The following is a 24,365-nucleotide window of genomic DNA, read 5'->3' as shown; positions in this document are numbered from 1 at the left end:
CTGCCGTCAATGCGAACAAGAGGTGACCGAGACGCGTAACCAATGGCACCCCAAACCGTCACGCTGGGTGATACGCCAGTATGGCGATGACGAATACACGCTTCCAATATGTTCCCCGCGATGTCGCCAAACACGGATGTGACCATCGTGATGCTGTAGACAGAACCTGGATTCATCCGAAAAAATGACATTTTGCCATTCGTGCACCTAGGTTCGTCTTTGATACACCATCGCAGGCGCTCCTGTCTGTGATGCAGCGTCAAGGGTAACCGCAGCCATGGTCTCCGAGCTGATAGTCCATGCTGCTGCAAACGTCGTCGAACTGTTCGTGCAGATGGTTGTTGTCTTACAAACGTCCCCATCTGTTGAGTCAGGGATCGAGACGTGGCTGCACGATCCGTTACAGCTATGCGGATAAGATACCTGTCATTCGCGTCTGTAGCACGTCATCTTCGTGGTGTAGCAACTTTAATGGCCAGTAGTGTATATGTTTGTAAATCACTTTATTTCTGGACTACTTGTTTCTGAACTGACAGAAATTGGAATACTTTAGTCTGTCAACGCTTTATGTCATAATAATACAGAGTAAGCCCTATAGCAGTGTAATAGCCATTACGTAGCTACTGCTGTGTTGGCATTTAGTTTGTTCACTGTTGCGAAGCGAATAATGAAGCAATTACCAGTCTGTTGACGGAACTATTCACAATTAAGAGAACGCATTTTCAGGAGATACTCAAACATATGTGATGTATATGCCTCAGCTTTACTGTCATTGATGCATGATACAAAGTACAAAGTATGTGCGTGTCTTCATCACTTAGGGCGTAGATCACTTTTACACCAATATTAGAAATGTCTTAGTATTACAATATTAGAACAAAAAACGAACACGGACTGCGTGATTAAGATGTTCTTCATATATTTAATTTTTTTTTTTTTTTGTTGTACAGGAGTGAGTCAATAAACAAGTCGGAAACTGGGATGTAACAGCCTGAAACTTATTTTCTTTTTCAATATACTTCCTTTGTTAACTTAAACACTTATCCCGTCGTTCCGACAAGGCGTTTAACGTTTGCAATATAGAATTGTTGTGGCAGCGTTCGCGTTAACGAGCGACCTCTTGGGTTATAAATTGTTTATGTGGTTCCTTACATTGCTGCAACCCACACGACCGATGTGTTCTGGGGGTAGCGAAATACGCCTAGACAGGGAAACTGCGCCATGCCAGCGCAGGATAAGCAGCGCGCCCAGGACGCTTCTCGTCTGTGATATTTTCTTGTCCTTTGCTGAATTTCAGCATCTCACTGAACACAAATTTCCATGAAATAAAGTTCTAACCATATAACGGACAGTCCCTCGGTTCACAAAAATCGCGTTGTGCAAGTCGGGAACGCACTTCTAGCACACCTGCCACCTTGATTTGACTGTCGATCATTAAGCATTGGCCGAGGCATAAAGTGTCGGTTACCTTCCACGCGGCATGTGCTGCCACCTTCTAGATACGTAGAAGCGCGTAATTTAAAACGATTTGCGGAATTCTGGAGTTTGAGACTTGTTTGTTGACGCACCATTTTAGTAACAAGATATTACCCCAGATTGGGAACCAGAGCTCTATGGAGTGACGACACGTTGCCTTGGCCTGTTCGATCACCAGATCTGTCTTCAGTGGAGCACATATGGGACATCATAGGACGACAACTCCAATGTCATCCACAAACAGGGTTAACCATCCCTGTACTGACCGACCGAGTGCAACAGGCATGGAACTCCACCCCACAAACTAGCATCCGGCACCTGTACAAGACGGGTTATTAATGTACTAGCATTTCACATTTGAAATGGCTAATCTCGCGCTTACATTAACCTACAGGGTGTTTCAAAAATGACCGGTATATTTGAAACGGCAATAAAAACTAAACGAGCAGCGATAGAAATACACCGTTTGTTGCAATATGCTTAGGACAACAGTACATTTTCAGGCGGACAAACTTTCGAAATTACAGTAGTTACAATTTTCAACAACAGATGGCGCTGCAAGTGATGTGAAAGATATAGAAGACAACGCAGTCTGTGGGTGCGCCATTCTGTACGTCGTCTTTCTGCTGTAAGCGTGTGCTGTTCACAACGTGCAAGTGCGCTGTGGACAACATGGTTTATTCCTTAGAACAGAGGATTTTTCTGGTGTTGGAATTCCACCGCCTAGAACACAGTGTTGTTGCAACAAGACGAAGTTTTCAACGGAGGTTTAATGTAACCAAAGGACCGAAAAGCGATACAATAAAGGATCTGTTTGAAAAATTTCAACGGAATGGGAACGTGACGGATGAACGTGCTGGAAAGGTAGGGCGACCGCGTACGGCAACCACAGAGGGCAACGCGCAGCTAGTGCAGCAGGTGATCCAACAGCGGCCTCGGGTTTCCGTTCGCCGTGTTGCAGCTGCGGTCCAAATGACGCCAACGTCCACGTATCGTCTCATGCGCCAGAGTTTACACCTCTATCCATACAAAATTCAAATGCGGCAACCCCTCAGCGCCGCTACCATTGCTGCACGAGAGACATTCGCTAACGTTATAGTGCACAGGATTGATGACGGCGATATGCATGTGGGCAGCATTTGGTTTACTGACGAAGCTTATTTTTACCTGGACGGCTTCGTCAATAAACAGAACTGGCGCATATGGGGAACCGAAAAGCCCCATGTTGCAGTCCCATCGTCCCTGCATCCTCAAAAAGTACTGGTCTGGGCCGCCATTTCTTCCAAAGGAATCATTGGCCCATTTTTCAGATCCGAAACGATTACTGCATCACGCTATCTGGACATTCTTCGTGAATTTGTGACGGTACAAACTGCCTTAGACGACACTGCGAACACCTCGTGGTTTATGCAAGATGGTGCCCGGCCACATCGCACGGCCGACGTCTTTAATTTCCTGAATGAATATTTCGATGATCGTGTGATTGCTTTGGGCTATCCGAAACATACAGGAGGCGGCGTGGATTGGCCTCCCTATTCGCCAGACATGAACCCCTGTGACTTCTTTCTGTGGGGACACTTGAAAGACCAGGTGTACCGCCAGAATCCAGAAACAATTGAACAGCTGAAGCAGTACATCTCATCTGCATGTGAAGCCATTCCGCCAGACACGTTGTCAAAGGTTTCGGGTAATTTCATTCAGAGACTACGCCATATTATTGCTACGCATGGTGGATATGTGGAAAATATCGTACTATAGAGTTTCCCAGACCGCAGCGCCATCTGTTGTTGAAAATTGTAACTACTGTAATTTCGAAAGTTTGTCTGCCTGAAAATGTACTGTTGTCCCAAGCATATTGCAACAAACGGTGTATTTCTATCGCTGCTCGTTTAGTTTTTATTGCCGTTTCAAATATACCGGTCATTTTTGAAACACCCTGTATGATCTTGTGATGTTTATCACTTACATATGGTACCTAGACAAACGTATTCCCTAAATTCCATTACTATCCATTAATTGCTTTTTGGTGCTGCGGTTTTCTTCTGTCAGTGTATACTGAGTTGCTGAAATACGACTCAGACACAAAAACAGTGTCTCTTTTGGGTGTTTGAACCAGTTACCTACCCATCAAGTTTCTCTGTCTTGGGCGGCTGCTATTTATAAACTGCAACATTTTGTAAGTATTCTGCTACGTGAATTAGTGATGATGAACCCGAGGTTTGGTTTGAACACCGCTGTGTCTTATTAGAGATCGTAGGCTTCCCTCCGACTTTTAAACAGAGATACCCAGAGAGTTGCAGGAGGACCTACAGGTTAAATTGGATTTTGTACCACGCTGCATCTTGGCGCATTTCACTTATGATATTCAATTTGTCAAAGAAGATTTATTCTGCACTGGTATTCTTCGCCTGACTGTTCGCGTGTGCAAAGAAGAATGCGATGTTTTGTGGGTCCATCAGATGAAAAACATCTTTTAGTTTTACTCAAGAAAAGCTATGCGATGTTCCGTTATTATTAGAGCGCTTTCAATTTTGAAACACTAAAGAAATCGTTATATATGAACAATGAAATTGATTGCATTTTCGATGTTGATAGTATAGTATGTTGATAGCATTAAGTTCTACTATTTTTTCTGTCTTCAGAGGTCACCAAACGGTTACATATTGTGTATCATAATACATTCTATTTGTAAGATGAGTATTTACATTTTTCATAAAACTGTGGCCACGCAAAAGAAAAGAATCTAGATCCGTAACTACAGAATGATGCATGTTTTTGCTTAAGGTTCCCCTAAACATTCCACTACTGGCAATTTCGCATTTTGTAATTTGGAAGTTAATTAATGTCAATAGTTCATTTCAGTTCGTTTCGTTTAAATCACATTTACATCGTAAACTGTTTGGTGACGTATGAGAAAAGGTATTGTCACACTTTAACATACAATGAGTTACAAGCTATAACACAAAGTAAATTAAAATCGTTGTATATCTAAGTGTTTTCTACGTTTTGTAGAACTGAAAGCCCAGTGATGATAGGTGAACTTCGCTGAAACTAGTATGGGCAAAATAAAGTGTTCTCCTTCCAAGTGGACAAACAAATATGACCTTTTATAGTGCGACCATCTGTCCTTAAATACACTGGAGCAGTTTACCTTTAACATACCCTCATTAATGAGTTGGTGCGAGCTGGTTTTCCTGTACTGACAACGAAGGAAAATAACTTAGCAAACAAGGAAAATATTAAGATCATTTATTTTGCCTCTGTTTGTGTTTGTGATTAGGTGCAGTGAACTGGTCGTAAGATTTGCGAGAGCTGGTTACCTGAATCGGCAGGTAGCATCCGTCGGCAGCGCACGTACATTGCGTCGATGTCTGCCCTCCACATGAGCAGCCGCGATGTTGCGCGCTTTGCTGAACACAAATCAATGCGGGGACAGGAAAACAGCGTGATACGCTTGTCAGCAAACATTATTAAGCTTGACGAAATGCTCCACACAGACGTCACACCATCCCGTTTTATTGAAAGCCACTGCGCATGAGCCGTTGTAGAATGTCACGGGCAGTAATAAGCTAACGAAACTAGACGCAAACGGACATTCCTTACTAACACTATACCTTAATTTAGGCTTTTTCCTTGCACGAAGAAAACAAGAGACACTATTTGTACATACGACGGAAACGGTAGTGTGGACTTTGTATCGACGTGCACGAGTGGTTATTGCTCGACAAAGCAAGCTGTAACACGGGAGTAGCGGGTACTAATTCGGAATTAACTTTTCAAGAAGGGTCGTCAAGAAGATGCGCGAAACTATAGGCCTATATCTCTGACATCGATCTGTTGCAGAATTTTAGAACATGTTTTTTGCTCGCGTATCATGTCATTTCTGGAAACCCAGAATCTACTCTGTAGGAATCAACATGGAGTCCGGAAACAGCGATCGTGTGAGACCCAACTCGCTTTATTTGTTCACGAGACCCAGAAAATATTAGATACAGGCTCCCAGGTAGATGCCATTTTCCTTGACTCCCGGAAGGCGTTCGATACAGTTCCGCACTGTCGCCTGTTTTTTTTTTTTTTTTTTTAGCAAACAAAACCCAGCATGTTGTTCTCAATGGAGAGACGTCTACAGACGTTAAAGTAACCTCTGGCGTGCCACAGGAGAGTGTTATGGGACCACTGCTTTTCAAAATATATATAAATGACCTAGTAGATAGTGTCGGAAGTTCCATGCGGCCTTTAGCGGATGATGCTGTAGTATACAGAGAAGTTGCAGCATTAGAAAATTGCAGCGAAATCCCGGAAGATCTGCAGCGGATAGGCACTTGGTGCAAGGAGTGGCAACTGACCCTTAACATAGACAAATGTAATGTATTGCGAATACATAGAAAGAAGGATCCTTTATTGTATGATTATATGATAGCGGAACAAACACTGGTAGCAGTTACTTCTGTAAAATATCTGGGAGTATGCGTACGGAACGATTTGAGGTGGAATGATGAAATAAAATTAATTGTTGGTAAGGCGGGTGCCAGGTTGAGATTCATTGAGAGAGTACTTAGAAAATGTAGTCCATCAACAAAGGAGATGGGCTTACAAAACACTCGTTCGACCTATACTTGAGTATTGCTCATCAGTGTGGGATCCGCACGAGGTCGGGTTGACAGAGGAGATAGATAAGATCCAAAGAAGAGCGGCGCGTTTCGTCACAGGATTATTTGGTAAGCGTGACAGCGTTACGGAGATGTTTAGCAAACTCAAGTGGCAGGCTCTGCAAGAGAGGCACTCTGCATCGCGGTGTAGCTTGCTGTCCAGGTTTCGAGAGGGTGCGTTTCTGGATGAGGTATCGAATATATTGCTTCCCCCTACTTATACCTCCAAAGGAGATCACGAATGTAAAATTAGAGAGATTCGAGCACGCACGGAGGCTTTCCGGCAGTCGTTCTTCCCGCGAACCATGCGCGACTGGAACAGGAAAGGGAGGTAATGACAGTGGCACGTAAAGTGTCCTCCGCCACACACCGTTGGGTGGCTTGAGGAGTATAAATGTAGATGTAGATGTAGATATGTGGCTTGGTACAGCTGTATTCCAGTGCCGTTGTTACTACGCAGAGCAAGTATGAAAAAGACATCGAAGAATGTCTTCGCAGGCAGGGGCGACTACTCGCTATTAATGCCGTCCAATTTATTTACAATGAAAAGCAGAAAACCTTGGTCAGTGTCGATGAAGAACGCAACGGAACGTGCTTCCAAAATATACAAACTGAGCAAGTCGGCGGTGTGGTTATTACGGTAGTAGAGCCACGATGCACACTGGAATATGATACGAATATCCAAATAAGAGGAAACAACGCGCTTGCAATAACCATTTCACTGACGATGTATATAATGTGTTATAAGGTAGCTGCAACACATGATGAACAATTTGGTGGAAAGGGGAAGAAAATACAGCATGGAAATCAACATCGAAAAAATCAAAAGTGATGCGCATATCGATAGGTGAGAAACACTTGAAGATAACTGTTGACAATCGGGAACTGGGAAATGTGAATCAGTTCAAGTATCTGGGATGTTTTATCAGAAAGGATGCCCACTGCACCAACGAAATCCGAGCAAGAATCGCCATGGCCAAAGCTGCTTTCAACAAGTAGAGGACTCTGATGACCAGCAAGTTGAGTTTGGCATTGAGGAAAAAACTGATAAAGTGCTACATTTGGAGCATTGCACTGTATGGTGCAGAGACATGGACCATGAGAAAGATAGAGAAAAAGATACTTAGAGAGCTTTGAAATGTGGTGCTGGAGGAGAATGGAAAAGATCAAGTGGACAGATCGCATAAAAAAATGACGATGTACTGCGAAGAGTAGGAGAGAAGAGAAGTATTCTGCGTACAATTCTTCAGAGAAAGGCCAACTGGATTGGACATGCACTTAGACACGAGGGACTCATACATGATGTCATCGAAGGGAAACTCAGAGGAAACGCAGGACGAGGAAGAAGAAGAATTCAACATCTGGACGACATGAAAGATGGAAGGAGATACAACAGACTGAAGGAAGAAGCTGAAGACAGGGAACAGTGGAATCAGAAATTCTCCGTACGAAGACATGGACCTGCCACTAGGCAAATACAACATAATAATAATAAAGGTAGATATATCTTCGATATAAGGAGGAATATTAAAAGATACCTACTCTATGAAAGCACCCACCCGAAAAGCGTTAGCACGTCGATTTCGGGGTTAAGGAAGACGCGCCGACGCTGGAGCGAATCCGCCTGCCGGATTAATGAACAAGACCTGTGTATCAGTCGGCCTAGAAGTGGTTTTTCGGCGGTTTCCCGCATCCGACTAGCTGAATAACGGGCTGGTACCCACGTCTCGTCTCAATTACACGATTCGTAAAAACTTCGAAAAATGTTCTCACACTTTCACACAGATAACACTGATGGTGCACACAGTATCCCGGGAAGCGAGGGGTGGGGGGTGGGGGGGTGAACATACTTACCCCGTGAAGGTAAGGGATAAGGATACAAAAAAAAAAAAAATACCAACCTCATGAAAACATCACACGGAACGACATTCGGAACGTTACAAGAAAACATTCTTAAAAATACGATATTGCAGTGCCTGTGTTCTCCCGAATTACGACGCAAAGTTCCTTGGAACGGCACTGAAATATCGTATTTATCTGCCGACATCGGACAAGCGAAAATGAACGAGTACATAATGGATGTACGAGAACATGTTGTAAACACATGGCTGGCGACATATGGAAGTTCAAGTCTGGCCGTGAGTGGGGCTCGGCTAGCCAGATTATAATGCAACTGCTCGCAATAAGAAGGAAACGTAGTTGCGTACCGAGCATAGTGCAACCTACATATTTAGAAAAGAAGAGGCACTGGAATTCAAACGGCCGTATTCACACCCAATACTCCGTGAATATATGGCTTACGAAGTGGCATTCTGCGAAAAGTACTGTCGAATAAAAGAAACGCACGTTATTTCATTGATGTCAGATGCTCAGCGTGTGATAGCGCGCCACTACTGGAATGTAAGCCGTTGTACTCTGTTCCTCTGTTTCCCATTAGCAGGCAACGGTGTTGCAATAATAAAATCTTCTCGTGTGATTAGCAACGTCGTGGCGTAGTCTTGTCGCACGTTTCAGTAAGTTTCGCACCCATCATTTTCATAAGAAGAAATAGAAATCCATCTTCAGAAGACGGTGGTTACGAATCTCGATGAAGCGTCGGCGGCAAGACGACGCCACCACTCGGCTTTCACCCGAGAAGATTTTACATCTACATTTATACTCCGCAAGCCACCCAACGGTGTGTGGCGGAGGGCACTTTACGTGCCACTGTCATTACCTCCCTTTCCTGTTCCAGTCGCGTATGGTTCGCGGGAAGAACGACTGTCTGAAAGCCTCCGTGCGCGCTCTAATCTCTCTAATTTTACATTCGTGATCTCCTCGGGAGCTATAAGTAGGGGGAAGCAATATATTCGATACCTCATCCAGAAACGCACCCTCTCGAAACCTGGCGAGCAAGCTACACCGCGATGCAGAGCGCCTCTCTTGCAGAGTCTGCCACTTGAGTTTATTAAACATCTCCATAACGCTATCACGGTTACCAAATAACCCTGTGATGAAACGCGCCGCTCTTCTTTGGATCTTCTCTATCTCCTCCGTCAACCCGACCTCGTACGGATCCCACACTGATGAGCAATACTCAAGTATAGGTCGAACGAGTGTTTTGTAAGCCACCTCCTTTGTTGATGGACTACATTTTCTAAGCACTCTCCCAATGAATCTCAACCTGGTACCCGCCTTACCAACAATTAATTTTATATGATCATTCCACTTCAAATCGTTCCGTACGCATACTCCCAGATATTTTACAGAAGTAACTGCTACCAGTGTTCGTTCCGCTATCATATAATCATACAATAAAGGATCCTTCTTTCTATGTATTCGCAATACATTACATTTGTCTATGTTAAGGGACAGTTGCCACTCCCTGCACCAAGTGCCTATCCGCTGCAGATATTCCTGCATTTCGCTACAATTTTCTAATGCTGCAACTTCTCTGTATACTACAGCATCATCCGCGAAAAGCCGCATGGAACTTCCGACACTATCTACTAGGTCATTTATATATATTGTGAAAAGCAATGGTCCCATAACACTCCCCTGTGGCACGCCAGAGGTTACTTTTACGTCTGTAGACGTCTCTCCATTGATAACAACATGCTGTGTTCTGTTTGCTAAAAACTCTTCAATCCAGCCACACAGCTGGTCTGATATTCCGTAGGCTCTTACTTTGTTTATCAGGCGACAGTGCGGAACTGTATCGAACGCCTTCCGGAAGTCAAGAAAAATAGCATCTACCTGGGAGCCTGTATCTAATATTTTCTGGGTCTCATGAACAAATAACGCGAGTTGGGTCTCACACGATCGCTGTTTCCGGAATCCATGTTGATTCCTACATAGTAGATTCTGGGTTTCCAAAAACGACATGATACTCGAGCAAAAAACATGTTCTAAAATTCTACAACAGATCGACGTCAGAGATATAGGTCTATAGTTTTGCGCATCTGCTCGACGACCCTTCTTGAAGACTGGGACTACCTGTGCTCTTTTCCAATCATTTGGAACCCTCCGTTCCTCTAGAGACTTGCGGTACACGGCTGTTAGAAGGGGGGCAAGTTCTTTCGCGTACTCTGTGTAGAATCGAATTGGTATCCCGTCAGGTCCAGTGGACTTTCCTCTGTTGAGTGATTCCAGTTGCTTTTCTATTCCTTGGACACTTATTTCGATGTCCGCCATTTTTTCGTTTGTGCGAGGATTTAGAGAAGGAACTGCAGTGCGGTCTTCCTCTGTGAAACAGCTTTGGAAAAAGGTGTTTAGTATTTCAGCTTATCATTTGAATACTCCGAGAAAGTCTACAATCACATATAACAGTGTTAAAACTCTGGCTGGGACTTCAGTTCGACTTGGATAATAAATAGCTTCAGGAACATCCAGTGAAGAGGTAAGTCTGTTCCGAGAATTTCATCGTAACTGTCGAACAGGGTAAGTGTGTAGTGGAACTAACCACATCAGTGAAGAAAGGAATTTTATCTGTAGTTAAGAATCAACAGCCTAATATTCGCGAAAGCAGATAAACTCACCGCTGTTATCGAGATCGAATGTGACAACCTGAAAATAAACGTGTTTTGTTCCGTTTCTGATCTTGCGTTCTTTTTTCCCCGACACAACGATCACACGATTCACGCTGCTGGACATGAAGAAGACCGTCAAATACCGAAACTCTTAGGCATTTTGGAGGTCGAGGGAAACAAAAATGGCGGAGCGACGGAAGTGAAGCTGGAGGGAGAGAAGGTGGACGAGATTAAGGAGTTGTCTTCCTTTAACTTTGTCTAAGCCTTTGATTGCAGAGAAAGGAATTATATTGCACTGTCTGTTAGTCTCGTGTAAAACGCAAGATGCACCTTTTGTGATTGCGAAATATTAGCAAGAAATTACAGGGTTTTTGGAAGAGATTCATCCGATTTCACAAAAATATATCTTCTTCATTAGTGAAGATAGAAATGTGAGATTAAAAAGTTTATTTCGGTGCCAGCTGCAACTTACTAGTTACTGTGGTTGCCGGTAGAGGTCTCCCTAACCGCTCGTCGCTCGTTATCCAACCAGTAACCCCAGGTTCTTTAAAGAATCGAACTCCAATGTATAAAACACCTTGAAAGGGTGGATTACTTTACTTATGAGTTAATGTGTTAAATATATGATGTTAAGCATCTAAGCGAATAAAACGTTAGAGAAGGTTTGAAAAGGTTTGAAATTAAGCTTAAAGTTTGTTGGAAGACGCTAAGTGCTCTCATTATGTAACACTGGATGAATATAGCTGGGGTAACCTGTGCTCCATTTTAAACAGAAGCTAGTTTTTCATGCATCTCAACATTTATGACATCTTATGTCGTGAACTATGCGTCGCATAATGATATAATTTTGCAGGTACACTCAGCGGTATATGTACATACTGTATGCACACTGTGTTACGATCAGAGTGGGTAGTAGAGAAGTAATAAATTAAAATGTCATACCCAACGCTGAAGTTTGCCTGCATGAACAGCGAAACTTTAGGAAACGAGTAACTGTTTTCCTTTCATCATTTTGTAGAGGACGTCAGCGGGAAGACGTTTCGTAAGGATTTTAAATTACGCACAAAGTTTGTTGGCAGTTGCTAAGTTTTCTCATTTCCTAACACTGGATGAATTTAATCTGCGTATTTGCACGCCGTCAGGTGCGCTACCTCATGAGAAACGTACAGTTTGTAACTGTGACACTTGTCCTATGTCCTACTGCGTTTAACTTTTAACATGAGAGTATACCTCTTAATGAGTAGATTAGCAAAGCATTTTAAATTTTTAAATTCCGTCAGTAATTAAGCGAAATATTGAAATTTATAATTTCGTTGTCCGTGGAAGCCGTTAGATAGGCAACCTGCAAATGAAATGGGGTTTCGGGTTAGTCGCTTAGTGACACACAGGTGATCGTATTGAGATGACGACAACACACGAACAAAAGGCGTTCTGCGTTCTCCGTTCCAACGGGCGTGATTCAGGTACAACCGTGCGGCGTGATTTTCGTCGTGAGCACGGGACTGCGATTCCTACACGAGCGACTTTCTGGTCAAACTCGACTACTCGAAGAGTGTGCGCCATTCGTGCATACGTGTAAATCAGCAGCCAACCACGTAGACAGTGCGTCCATGACGTCAATGATCTACAGACTGCGCCGAGTGTGGAGTTTAACATTTTCGAGTAGACCGCACATTGCGCATGCGCAGAAACTGGGAACTACGGCGGCGTCTCCTAACACCGGAAGTTAACCTATTCTGGCCGAACTCACTCTTGATACAGTAAGGGATTATTTGCTTTCGTGTCTTCTTAATCTTGTTTGCTTTGTCTTCATGACATACTGTAAAGGTTGCACGAGATCTTGGTATTTTTCTTACTAGTGTTTTCTGAAAGGGAGACGAAATAACTGAAAGCACACGAAAGTCCCCACTACGCATAAATAAGAACATAAACAGATAAACGTGTTTTAATGAAAATTATTTAAACAACAAAAAAGTCACAATTATTTGATGACAAAAATAATGTTCGATATTATTTGGCACTTAGCAAGAAAACAAAATTCAAAGGATAAAATATAAAGGAGCTGTTTTCTGCGTTTGAGATATTGTTTGATGTGTTTTCAAATACATATATTCTCTAGCAAATCAATGTGTTTGTTTTGAAATGTTTGAACGACACTTCTCCTATTTTTTCGGTTCTCAAGAGTGTAGAGAATTCACCACACGATCTTTGACAAGAACATCTACCACGAATTTTGGTGTGGTCATTAATGAACTCTATTATTATTACTGCCTCTTCCTACAGTTTTTACTCAATTTTTTCGTAAAAAGGATAGTCCCTCATAACCTCTCCCTTACGGTTCAGGTGCCGAATTGCACAGCAGACAGCTCTCACAATACATGCAATTTTGTTACTGATGCGTAAACGTAAAAACTACTCTAGACAGACGGGACTCAGTACAAGAATGTAGTTGACTCACTTGTCTCGATTAATCTGTTCAGACACGAAAGTCGATCGTGAAAAAGAAGTTTAAGAGGCGTACGGATGTCATATTGCACACTTGACCTCCAAGGTCGCCTGATTTCACGTTATATGATATTTTCTGTGGGAGAGTGTGAAAAACTCCGTCTTCGTGCCACCCCTTCCATCAACCTTGGGTGAACTCCAACGCCGCATAACGGCAGTAAATGTAGTAACTCAATACATGATTGTAAACCATACGGGCAGTGCAACCATACTTGGAGAACCATAGTCTGTCAGCACAACGACCATTGTAGTGGCTCCTCCCTCGACGTGGCAGCAGGTCCAACGTCAGTACTGCACACCAACGAATCCCAGTTCTGCACGTAGAGTTATGATGGACGTGCCGAGGTGTGGAATCTCCGAGGAGAATGGACGTTACCAGATTGCATTCATCATAATCAAACAGATCCAGTGCCTGGCGATGCGGTACGGAATACCGTTGCGTACAGTACACGATCACCTACATCTCGCATACCCTGTAATTTTGACGGCAGCCGTTATATTTTTTAAGTGCTAGGATCGGTGACTGAGCCATATTTTCAAGATCTTGGTGACGTTATCTTCCACCAAGATAACGCGAAACCATTAGTTGCTCATACTGTCCTGACCTGCCTCGATAGAGAATGTGTCAAACTGCTGCGCTGGCCAGCAGGTCATCCACATCTCTCACTCACTGAATACATCTGACCGTGGGTTGTCGAGAGACTGGCACACGACCACTCGCCAGCCACTACGATTAATGAACTCTGGCAGAGCTGAAGCAGCACGGAATGATTTACCTCCACCTGTCATTCAAACTCACAAGGGGAGGCCACGACGCTGAGATCACAGATTTACTTCAGACCTTGTACATCTTTAATACGTCATTAAAACAACGTAGTGTGCAAGTAGTAAGGTGCACTACGCTGGCAAAAAAATGGCTCTGAGCACTATGGGAATTAACTTCTGAGGTCATGAGTCCCCTAGAACTTAGAACTACTTCAACCTAACTAACCTAAGGACAACACACACATCCATGCCCGAGGCAGGATTCGAACCTGCGACCGCAGTGGTCGCGCGGTTCCAAACTGAAGCGCCTAGAACCGCTCGGCCACCCCGGCCGGCAGTACGCCGGCAATTCCGAGAAGAGCGCAAGAGAAGTTTCACGCGTCTGTATTGTGGCTTATGTATCTGTGCGTAGGTACCGGAGAGTTCTTTGTGCTCAAGTGATTACCGTTCGAGCTTTGTAAGACGAACGTGTATAACGCGACGTTTGGACCCCCGCTCTAACCAACTATTGACTCTGAGCACTATGGGACTTAACATCTGAGGTCATCAGTCCCCTAGAACTTAGAACTACTTAAACCTAACCAACCTAAAGACATCACACACATCCATGCCCGAGGCAGGATTCGAACCTGCGACCGTAGCGGTCGCGCGGTTCCAGACTGAAGCGCCTAGAACCGCTCGGCTAACTCAACTATTAACATGTTTTTATCATCCCTATGTATTCGCATGAAGCTTAAATATATGTTTTCCATTTCTGTATGTCAAATACTATCCTGCAACGTGATATCGAGAGCACATCCCACGAGTAATTTTACATTACTCTTGTGGTCTGGCACACTGTGACTTACTAAAATTACTGCTTGTAAATAACATCATTCGCATAATTATTTATAGAAGGTTGACTTGAAAATTTAATGACAAATAGTAAATAGTCAAATAACATATGAAATTCACTACAACTTCACGAAAATTCACGTGTTTTTTTCATTATATTACTTATCAAATGTCTTACAAATGAAGTACTATGACCAGTGAAGAAAAAAACATAGATTAAAAAGTAAATGTTACATGGGTTCGGACTGTCGCCTCATCCACGACCCTCTGGCAACACTAACGCTAACCACTTGACCTTAATGACTTCTTAGACCCGTTACCTTCGCACAAGTACATCAGTGACGTAACAGACGCGTAAAATTTCTCCTGCGAATTTCTCGGAATTGCCAAGGTAGTGCAATTCTGTACTTACACATTATGTTGCTTTTATGGCCTACTAAAGGTGTACAAAGTTTGAAGTAAATCCGTTATTACAACGTCGCGGCCTCACCTTGTCAGCTCTGCACTTAATTTCGCATCCTGTTTACCCCTGTATCAGCTACAAATTTAATCGTCTATTTTTCCTACCATACTGTATACGCACGATAAGTAAAATTTCGTTATTTGCTATCCTTATCGGTGTCGCAATTTTAATGGCCAAGACCCATAGGCAACGATGATATCTTTCATAACAACATCTTCAGATGAGACCAGAATTAAATGTTACTCTGCAGCGGAGTGTGCGCTGATATGAAACTTCCTGGCAGATTAAAAGTGCGTGCCGGGCCGAGACTCGAACTCGAGACCTTTGCCTTTCGGGAATAGTACTGTACTCACGACCCGTCCTCATAGGTCACACGTCCCAAGTTCGAATCTCGGTCCGGCACACAGTTTTAATCTGCCAGGAGTTTCATCTTCAGATGAGCCATTGCTCGGGAAGTAACCTACCTAATGGAAGGAAACTGTGCTGAAGAGATTCCTGAGATCCTTGTAGGTTAGTGACTGAAGTTTGATGTAAGTAATCTATGGTCTCCAACGACACAGTACAGAGTCACCGACGGGATTCTTTTCACCATCCGACAGGTACAGTCGTGTCCCCTGGGTAAAATCATACACTACTGGCCATTAAAATTGCTACACCACGAAGATGACGTGCTACAGACGCGAAATTTAACCGACAGGAAGAAGATGCTGTGATATGCAAATGATTAGCTTTTCAGAGCACTCACACAAGGTTGGCGCCTGCGGCAACACCTACAGCGTGCTGACATGAGGAAAGTTTCCAACCGATTTCTCATACACAAACAGCAGTTGACCGGCGTTGCCTGGTGAAACGTTGTTTTGATGCCTCGTGTAAGGAGGAGAAATGCGTAACATCACGTTTCCGACTTTGATAAAGATCGGATTGTAGCCTATCGCGATTGCGATTTATCGTATCGCGACATTGCTGCTCGCGTTGGTCGAGATCCAATGACTGTTAGCAGAATATTGAATCGGTGGGTTCAGGAGGGTGATACGGAACGCCGTGCTTGGTCACAACGGCTTCGCATCACTTGCAGTCGAGATGACAGGCATCTTATCCGCATGTCGGTAACGGATCGTGCAGCCACGTCTCGAACCCTGAGTCAACAGATGGGGACGTTTGCAAGACAACATCCATCTGCACGAACACTTCGACGACGTTTGCAGCAGCATGGATTATCAGCTCGGAGACCATGGCTGCGATTACCCTTGACGCTGCATCACAGACAGGAGCGCCTGCGATGGTGTACTCAACGACGAACGTGGGTGCACGAATGGCAAAACGTCATTTTTCGGATGAATCCAGGTTCTGTTTACAGCATCATGATGGTCGCATCCGTCTTTGGCGACATCGCGGTGAACGCACATTGGAAGCGTGTATTCGTCTTCCCCATACTGGCGTATCACCCTGCTTGTTGGTATGGGGTGCCATTGGTTACACGTCTCGGTCACCTCTTGTTCGCATTGACGGCACTTTGAACAGTGGACGTTCCATTTTAGATTTGTTTCGACCCGTGGCTCTACCCTTCATCCGACCCCTGCGAAACCCTACATTTCAGCAGGATAACGCACGACCGCATGTTGCAGGTCCTGTACGGGCCTTTCTGGATACAGAAAATGTTCGACTGTTGTCCTGGCCAGCACATTCACCAGATCTCTCACCAACTGAAGACGTCTGGTCAATGGTGGCCGAGCAACTGGCTCGTCACAATACGCCAGTCACTACTCTTGATGGACTGTGGTATCGTGTTGAAGCTGCATGGGCAGCTGTAGCTGTACACGCCATCCAAGCTCTGTTTGACTCAATGCCCAGGCGTATCAAGGCCGTTATTACGAGCAGAGGTGGTTGTTCTGGGTACTGATTTCTCAGGATATATGCACCCAAATTGCGTAAAAATGTAATCACATGTCAGTTCTAGTATAATATATTTGTCCAATGAATACCCGTTTATCATCTGCATTTCTTCTTGATGTAGCAGTTTTAATGGCCAATAGTGTAGCTTCCAAAAATGGGTTAAAATCCCTGTCTTTCCATCCCAGGTAACGTTCCCTAGTGCTTCGTACATCACTTGGTCGGAATACTGGAGTGTTTCCTTCAGACCTGTGGTCGATTCAGTGCTTTGTCCTGCTTCAGCTAGGCTAGTGTCATCCGCTGGCGTTTTGAGAAAAGAGAGAAACGTGAGAGTACTTACCCGGCTCAGTGAGGATCTTCTTGGTGGCCGTGCGGCCTTCGTCGTCGGCGGCGCGTCGCTTCTTCTTCGGAGGCCCGAGGGTGACGAGGCGCACGTCGTTGGTCCAGGGCAGCAGGTCCACCGAGTCGACGGACAGTCCGTCCTGCGCGGCCAGCACCCCTGCTTCCGTCAGCTCGCCTGTGTCTTCAGCTGCGGCGCACTCGTCCGCGAACGGCAGGTCCATTATCTTAATCACGTCACGCAGAATCATTTGCAGTTCCATTCCTCGGGGAGCAGTCGAGGGGCCTGCTGTGCGCCGGCCCCCCAGCACCGAAAACTTCCCTCGGACGCGATCAGACGGTGCGGTCGCAGGCGACAAGCAAAAGCACACTACTACCTAGTCTAGCACACACGGGAGGGGATAAACTGTATTACCTAACTCGGGGCGAAACTAGAATCTCCTCTATAGATGACGACTTCTCTCGAGCACGGTAATTTCCTTAGCACTCAGAGCCAGGAGGCGGCACTGCCTTCCTACAGCACACTTCAGATACAGAGCTATACCGGAAACGAACATAAGAAAATTTATAAAGGTCTGTGGAACGGAACTGCTGCTGCTGAAGCACTTGTTAAACCATTTCTGCTCGGAGACATAGCGGCCGGAGCAATGCATTACCGAAACGGTGGTCGGCTGTGCCTAACTTATGAGCAGCGAATGCCGACCGGGCTCATGGGAAGAAGCGGCGTCGCAGCCGCGTTGCGCGCTGGGGCGGGACCTCTTGCGTTCGCGCTTGCGGATCCAATAGCAGCTGCGACGGTGGCTGTACGTGAGGGTCCCAGGCTTCTCCGCTGGCCCGACCAGATACATTCAGCGTTCCTGCAACACACGAGCACAGAGCACTCAGTAAATGCCTAATTAATTATCAACATTTTTAAGGCGACAGTCTACCGCACGAATATATTTTTATAAAATGTATGTTCACTTTGCTGTACTGAATTTTACACATTTATTCTGACCGGTTTCGGTTGTCAAACATCATCCAGAGAAAAGCAAGAAACAATACGAATGTTACATTTCATATCTCATGCTACAGACTAATGCTATACTATCTATCTATCTATCTATCTACACTCCTGGAAATTGAAATAAGAACACCGTGAATTCATTGTCCCAGGAAGGGGAAACTTTATTGACACATTCCTGGGGTCAGATACATCACATGATCACACTGACAGAACCATAGGCACATAGACACAGGCAACAGAGCATGCACAATGTCGGCACTAGTACAGTGTATATCCACCTTTTGCAGCAATGCAGGCTGCTATTCTCCCATGGAGACGATCGTAGAGATGCTGGATGTAGTCCTGTGGAACGGCTTTCCATGCCATTTCCACCTGGCGCCTCAGTTGGACCAGCGTTCGTGCTGGACGTGCAGACCGCGTGAGACGACACTTCATCCAGTCCCAAACATGCTCAATGGGGGACAGATCCGGAGATCTTGCTGGCCAGGGTAGTTGACTTACACCTTCTAGAGCACGTTGTGTGGCACGGGATACATGCGGACGTGCATTGTCCTGTTGGAACAGCAAGTTCCCTTGCCGGTCTAGGAATGGTAGAACGATGGGTTCGATGACGGTTTGGATGTACCGTGCACTATTCAGTGTCCCCTCGACGATCACCAGTGGTGTACGGCCAGTGTAGGAGATCGCTCCCCACACCATGATGCCAGGTGTTGGCTCTGTGTGCCTCGGTCGTATGCAGTCCTGATTGTGGCGCTCACCTGCACGGCGCCAAACACGCATACGACCATCATTGGCACCAAGGCAGAAGCGACTCTCATCGCTGAAGACGACACGTCTCCATTCGTCCCTCCATTCACGCCTGTCGCGACACCACTGGAGGCGGGCTGCACGATGTTGGGGCGTGAGCGGAAGACGGCCTAACGGTGTGCGGGACCGTAGCCCAGCTTCATGGAGACGGTTGCGAATGGTCCTCGCCGATACCCCAGGAGCAACAGTGTCCCTAATTTGCTGGGAAGTGGCGGTGCGGTCCCCTACGGCACTGTGTAGGATCCTACGGTCTTGGCGTGCATCCGTGCGTCGCTGCGGTCCGGTCCCAGGTCGACGGGCACGTGCACCTTCCGCCGACCACTGGCGACAACATCGATGTACTGTGGAGACCTCACGCCCCACGTGTTGAGCAATTCGGCGGTACGTCCACCCGGCGTCCCGCATGCCCACTATACGCCCTCGCTCAAAGTCCGGCAACTGCACATACGGTTCACGTCCACGCTGTCGCGGCATGCTACCAGTGTTAAAGACTGCCATGGAGCTCCGTATGCCACGGCAAACTGGCCGACACTGACGGCGGCGGTGCACAAATGCTGCGCAGCTAGCGCCATTCGACGGCCAACACTGCGGGTCCTGGTGTGTCCGCTGTGCCGTGCGTGTGATCATTGCTTGTACAGCCATCTCGCAGTGTCCGGAGCAAGTATGGTGGGTCTGACACACCGGTGTCAATGTGTTCTTTTTTCCATTTCCAGGAGTGTATCTATCGCTTGAGCCTTGTCCCGCAGTTACGCAGGGTCAGTCATCGTTAATCGGATGTGGCATGTTAATGTTTAAGGGGTGGCCGGATGCCCTTCCTGCCGCCACCCCGTACCCCCCGGGACGGAATTAGTGTACCCCAACTGTCTGCGTCGAGTGTAATCCATGGAATAGTGCGAATGTGCTCAGATGTCTTAGAGCCGTCTAACTGAGTCGGATCATGGAGACCAGCCCGGTATTCACCTAGCGGGATGTGGAAAACCGCCTAAAAACCATATCCAGGCTGTCCGGCACATCGGCCCTCGTCGTTAATCCGCCGGGCGGATTCGATCCGGGGCCGGCGCGCCTACCCGACTCCAGGAAGCAGCGCGTTGGCGCCCTCGGCTACCCTGGCGGGTCAGGCTAATGGTATACTAAAGGGCATATTATGATACACATCAACAGCTATCAGTGAAATACAACTCAGATACAGAGCAGTGTATCATAATATGCCTTGTAGTATAATATTCGTCTGTAGCATGATATATGAAATGTGAAAGTTGTATTTTTATTTGGTTTCCCCTAGATGTTGGTTGACAATCGTAACCAGCGACAATAAAAGTGTAAGTTCAGTACAGCAAAGTTTTCTAAAGAATTATTATTTGCAAAATACGCAACAATGGAAAACAAACAACTGTACAAATAAAATGAAATGTGAAGATTACGCCTACGTAAGTATGGTAATAAGTCAAATCAAAAAAAGTCACATAATCAATTTTTGGTTTATTTGCAGGTACACGTTTGCAGCCCTGATACACGCTGAAATTCTCGCGCGATTGGACCCTAGCAAACCAGCAGGGGAGACGTAACAAAAGGGAGCAGCCCAGTGATAAAGTGGAATATCGTACAGCAAAAAGAACTCCACGATACTGAACATACAGCTACGCGGGGAAATGGTGTAGAGTGCTGAGAGTATCATTCATCTGCTGTGTATGTTCCAGTGTCAGTGTCAGCTACGACTTAGTCTGGTGAGCATCGTCCGTAAGTAGTCGAGGAGTTTAAACTCAGTAAACGCTATCAGCGATAGCGTATGGTCGACATCACCCCGTTTCGGATAAGAAAACTAGTCATACATTTTAGAGAAACAAGTTCTGCTTTCAAAAGAAAACTTCCTGGCCACTCTCTCACTGCAGCACGACCGGAAAAATGTGGCTTTAGTAAGGAATTCAATTCAGCAGTCTTGACGGCGCTCAGCACGAAAACACGCGACCGCCCTACACATATCTGACTGAACTGTTCGCAGAATTTTTCACCGCATCCTAAAGCTGCGTCCTTGTAAGGTTGTGACGACTCAAAAACTGAGTGATAGACTTTGAAACACATGCGAGATTATGCCATACATTCTTCGAAACGTGTGCTGCACATACGTCTCTCTACATACGAAACCAATTTCTTCATCTTTCGGGTGCAGTAAATAAACAAAATTTCAGATAATGGTCTGAAAACAACCGCAGAGATCTTCATCAACGTCCACTTCTTAGCCCGAAAGTACCAGTTTGGTGTGCAGTTTTTCAACTTGGTGTGTTGGGGTCCTGCTTTTTTGAAGATGAGTGACAGTTACAGCAAACACTGATCGTCACTGTGCATTGTAGCAAAACCTTCTCCAGCAAAAAGTGTACGATGTTATCAGTGAACGCGGAGCTCAAAACGTTGAGCTTCAGCGAGACGCATCTCGTCGTTTACGTGAAATCCTGAGAGATATATTTCCTGGGCACGTTTTTTCTTCAGAGGTGATATCTGGTGGCCTTCAGCCTCACCCGACATGACATCCCGCGACTATTTCCTGCGGGGATACCTAAATTTCAAGGTGTTTCAGCATCTCCCCGATACCCTGGAAGCTCATAAGGAAGCGATATCGAACAAGGTTACTACCATTCCGCCCGAGATGAATCGCAGACACGAAAACCTCCACCGCGAGACTTGAGTAGTGCATCAGGCCGCCAACTGAATGATGTACTGTTCAAAAACCGTAAATGTAAACAGTTAGTGCATATGGAATTTTGTTTACTTTATTTCAATAAAAAGTATCGGTCGGTATCTCATAATGTTTTGATTTTATTCATTCCAAAAATTGGGGAGTTCTCTATCGCACCCTGAAAATCTGAAGCCGAACAATTCTACAACAATCCATGTTGAGTTGGGGGAAGTGCACGGCAACAACGCATCATCATACTTGTATGACACAAGTTAGACGGCACAGACGCTCTGGTGTGGTCAAAAAGTCTAAATGACGAAAAGGAGGCGGCAAAACATGTCTCTGCGAAAAGCCGCGAATCACATCGGTTTTCCCGATCTCCCTTGAGCCGCCTTCAAATGGTTCAAATGGCTCTGAGCACTATAGGACTCAACTGCTGTGGTCATAAGTCCCCTAGAACTTAGAAGTACTTAAACCTAACTAACCTAAGGACATCAAACACATCCAGGCCCGAGGCAGGATTCGAACCTGCGACCGTAGCGGTCGTGCGGTTCCAGGCTGTAGCGCCTTTAGCCGCCCGGCCACTCCGGCCGGCGGAGCCGCCTTCCATGAGCACCTCAACAGTGATGGGTTTGTTAGTTGTTCTGTTTTAAGTGGTTATTAGGGCCAACTTCGGACTGTTGAGTCACTATTCCTTTGACTGTTTTGTCGCACTAGGGGACTGTACACTTTCTTATTCACTCTTTAAAGCCCTAAGTGGTTTTTACGCATTGTTTGCACAGCATATTTTGGTTCCAACACATAGAACATGGCTATCCACGTCAGAATTCTCTAGCATCGGATTTCACAGAAATAGACTGTCTGAGACATTCTACATCCAGAATTTCACATACGGTTAACTTGTTTCAATACTGGTCACTAAGTGTAACATGATCACACAATGAAAATTAATAATAATAGTTATTATTATGTTCATTGCTAGTTACGTTGTGAATATTATATCATTTAACACAGATTATGTATTAATGAGAGTTAACAGTACGATTGGATTAATGATAACTGAAATCACTGTATAACTAACAACGCAATTGGACGTCACATCAATGTAGACGTGAGTACAAGACAGATACTTTAATAAGAATGGCATTGGCATGCATACCTGTTCTCGGCAATATTGTAATTGCAGGTACTTGAAAATGGCGACTAAGCCGAGACAGTCTGGCGTAAATAAAGATTATTTATTATAAGCAGCTATTTGGGGTATTTACCCTAAAAATCATGTCGGTATAAAATGTTCTCACCAAACTCGCGTCAGATTTGGAAATATTACAAGTTTATGAGAATACATTCCATTTTCTTCGACAGGTAAGCAGCCAAATGTCACAAAGATAATCTGAACTGTAAGACGTGAAAGCAGTGAAGGTGCCCCCTGTTGTCTGCGTCTATACGTGATGTACAGACAAGTGAGTTGTTTCCCTGCTAAAAATAATGGACACTGTCGAAACCCTGGAAATTTAATCAGATTAGAAGTGAGATACGTTTATAGTAGAAATACGTCGCGAAAGACTTAGTGGTTTAAATAGAAGCATCATGTAACATCGGAAATCCAAAAATCACGTACGAACTGAAAGCGCCCTCTTTCAACATGTAGGACCGTAGCGTGCGAGCTCGCATACAGCAGTGACGTCGCAAGTGTATCAGAGTGGTGAAGCTCTAAGACCCAGCTTGGATTTGTAGCTCACACTGCCGTCACACTGTCATCGTGTCAGATGCGTGTTTCCGAATCCCTCTAGTTGCGAATCAGAAATTTCTGCAACTATTAGCACCTTAGCGACTTCAGCGTGTACCACAGGGTAGTGCACACCTTCATACAGTATAGTCATCCAAATACTAACTTCTTGCCTTGGCAGAGATTTCTAAGCCTGCCGACCGTTAAAAATGTCTGATCAGATAGGAGTTGGTGCTTCATATAAGGGCGCTGGAACGTTTATTACGATCGTTGTGAAGATTATACGAGACGACTGCGTTACTCTACATCGCCTCAATTCATCAAATGTCCATGGGCCACCGTATTCATCACATTATTATACATGGTGTATTACAATTCATGACGAAAACTGACTCGGTTTAAAGGCCGTTTTCGAGGTAACGGCGAATATGTTGTTACTAAACGCCATTGACGGCAGTATAAAATACTGTCAGAGTTAGTACAAATTTACCTGAAGTGTGAACTTTTCGATTAGGTCCCCATCCAAAATGGCTCAAATCTGAGACACATACTGTTCATAAATCAGCATATCAACAACGCTTCTACCAAATATGTGGTTCGGGATGCTAGGTGAAAGGATCGTTGGGCCGCCCATTCTTACAAGAAAATTTGATGGTCGAGGGTACATCCGATACTGCAGTGCGATATTCCAGGAACGCTTGAACATGTTCCCCTTGCGCGACG

At 45.1% G+C, this 24,365-nt stretch overlaps 1 protein-coding gene across 3 annotated transcripts in view; it reads right to left on the bottom strand.

Moving 5' to 3' along the window:
* LOC126248185 (transcription factor CP2) overlaps positions 1–24,365 on the bottom strand; it is a 916,521-nt gene that overhangs the window by 474,337 nt on the left and 417,819 nt on the right. For all 3 annotated transcript variants that reach the window (XM_049948961.1, XM_049948963.1, XM_049948962.1), the window contains exon 2: positions 17,431–18,286. In XM_049948961.1, coding sequence (XP_049804918.1) covers positions 17,431–17,692 — 262 coding nt within the window. In that variant the 5' untranslated portion in view covers positions 17,693–18,286. The remainder of the gene's footprint in view (positions 1–17,430; positions 18,287–24,365) is intronic.

Source organism: Schistocerca nitens, chromosome 3 (genome assembly GCF_023898315.1).
Source record: "Schistocerca nitens isolate TAMUIC-IGC-003100 chromosome 3, iqSchNite1.1, whole genome shotgun sequence".
Lineage (NCBI taxonomy): Eukaryota > Metazoa > Arthropoda > Insecta > Orthoptera > Acrididae > Schistocerca > Schistocerca nitens.
The sequence above is the reverse complement of the archived record's forward strand: the minus strand, read 5'-3'. Positions and strand labels throughout refer to the sequence as shown.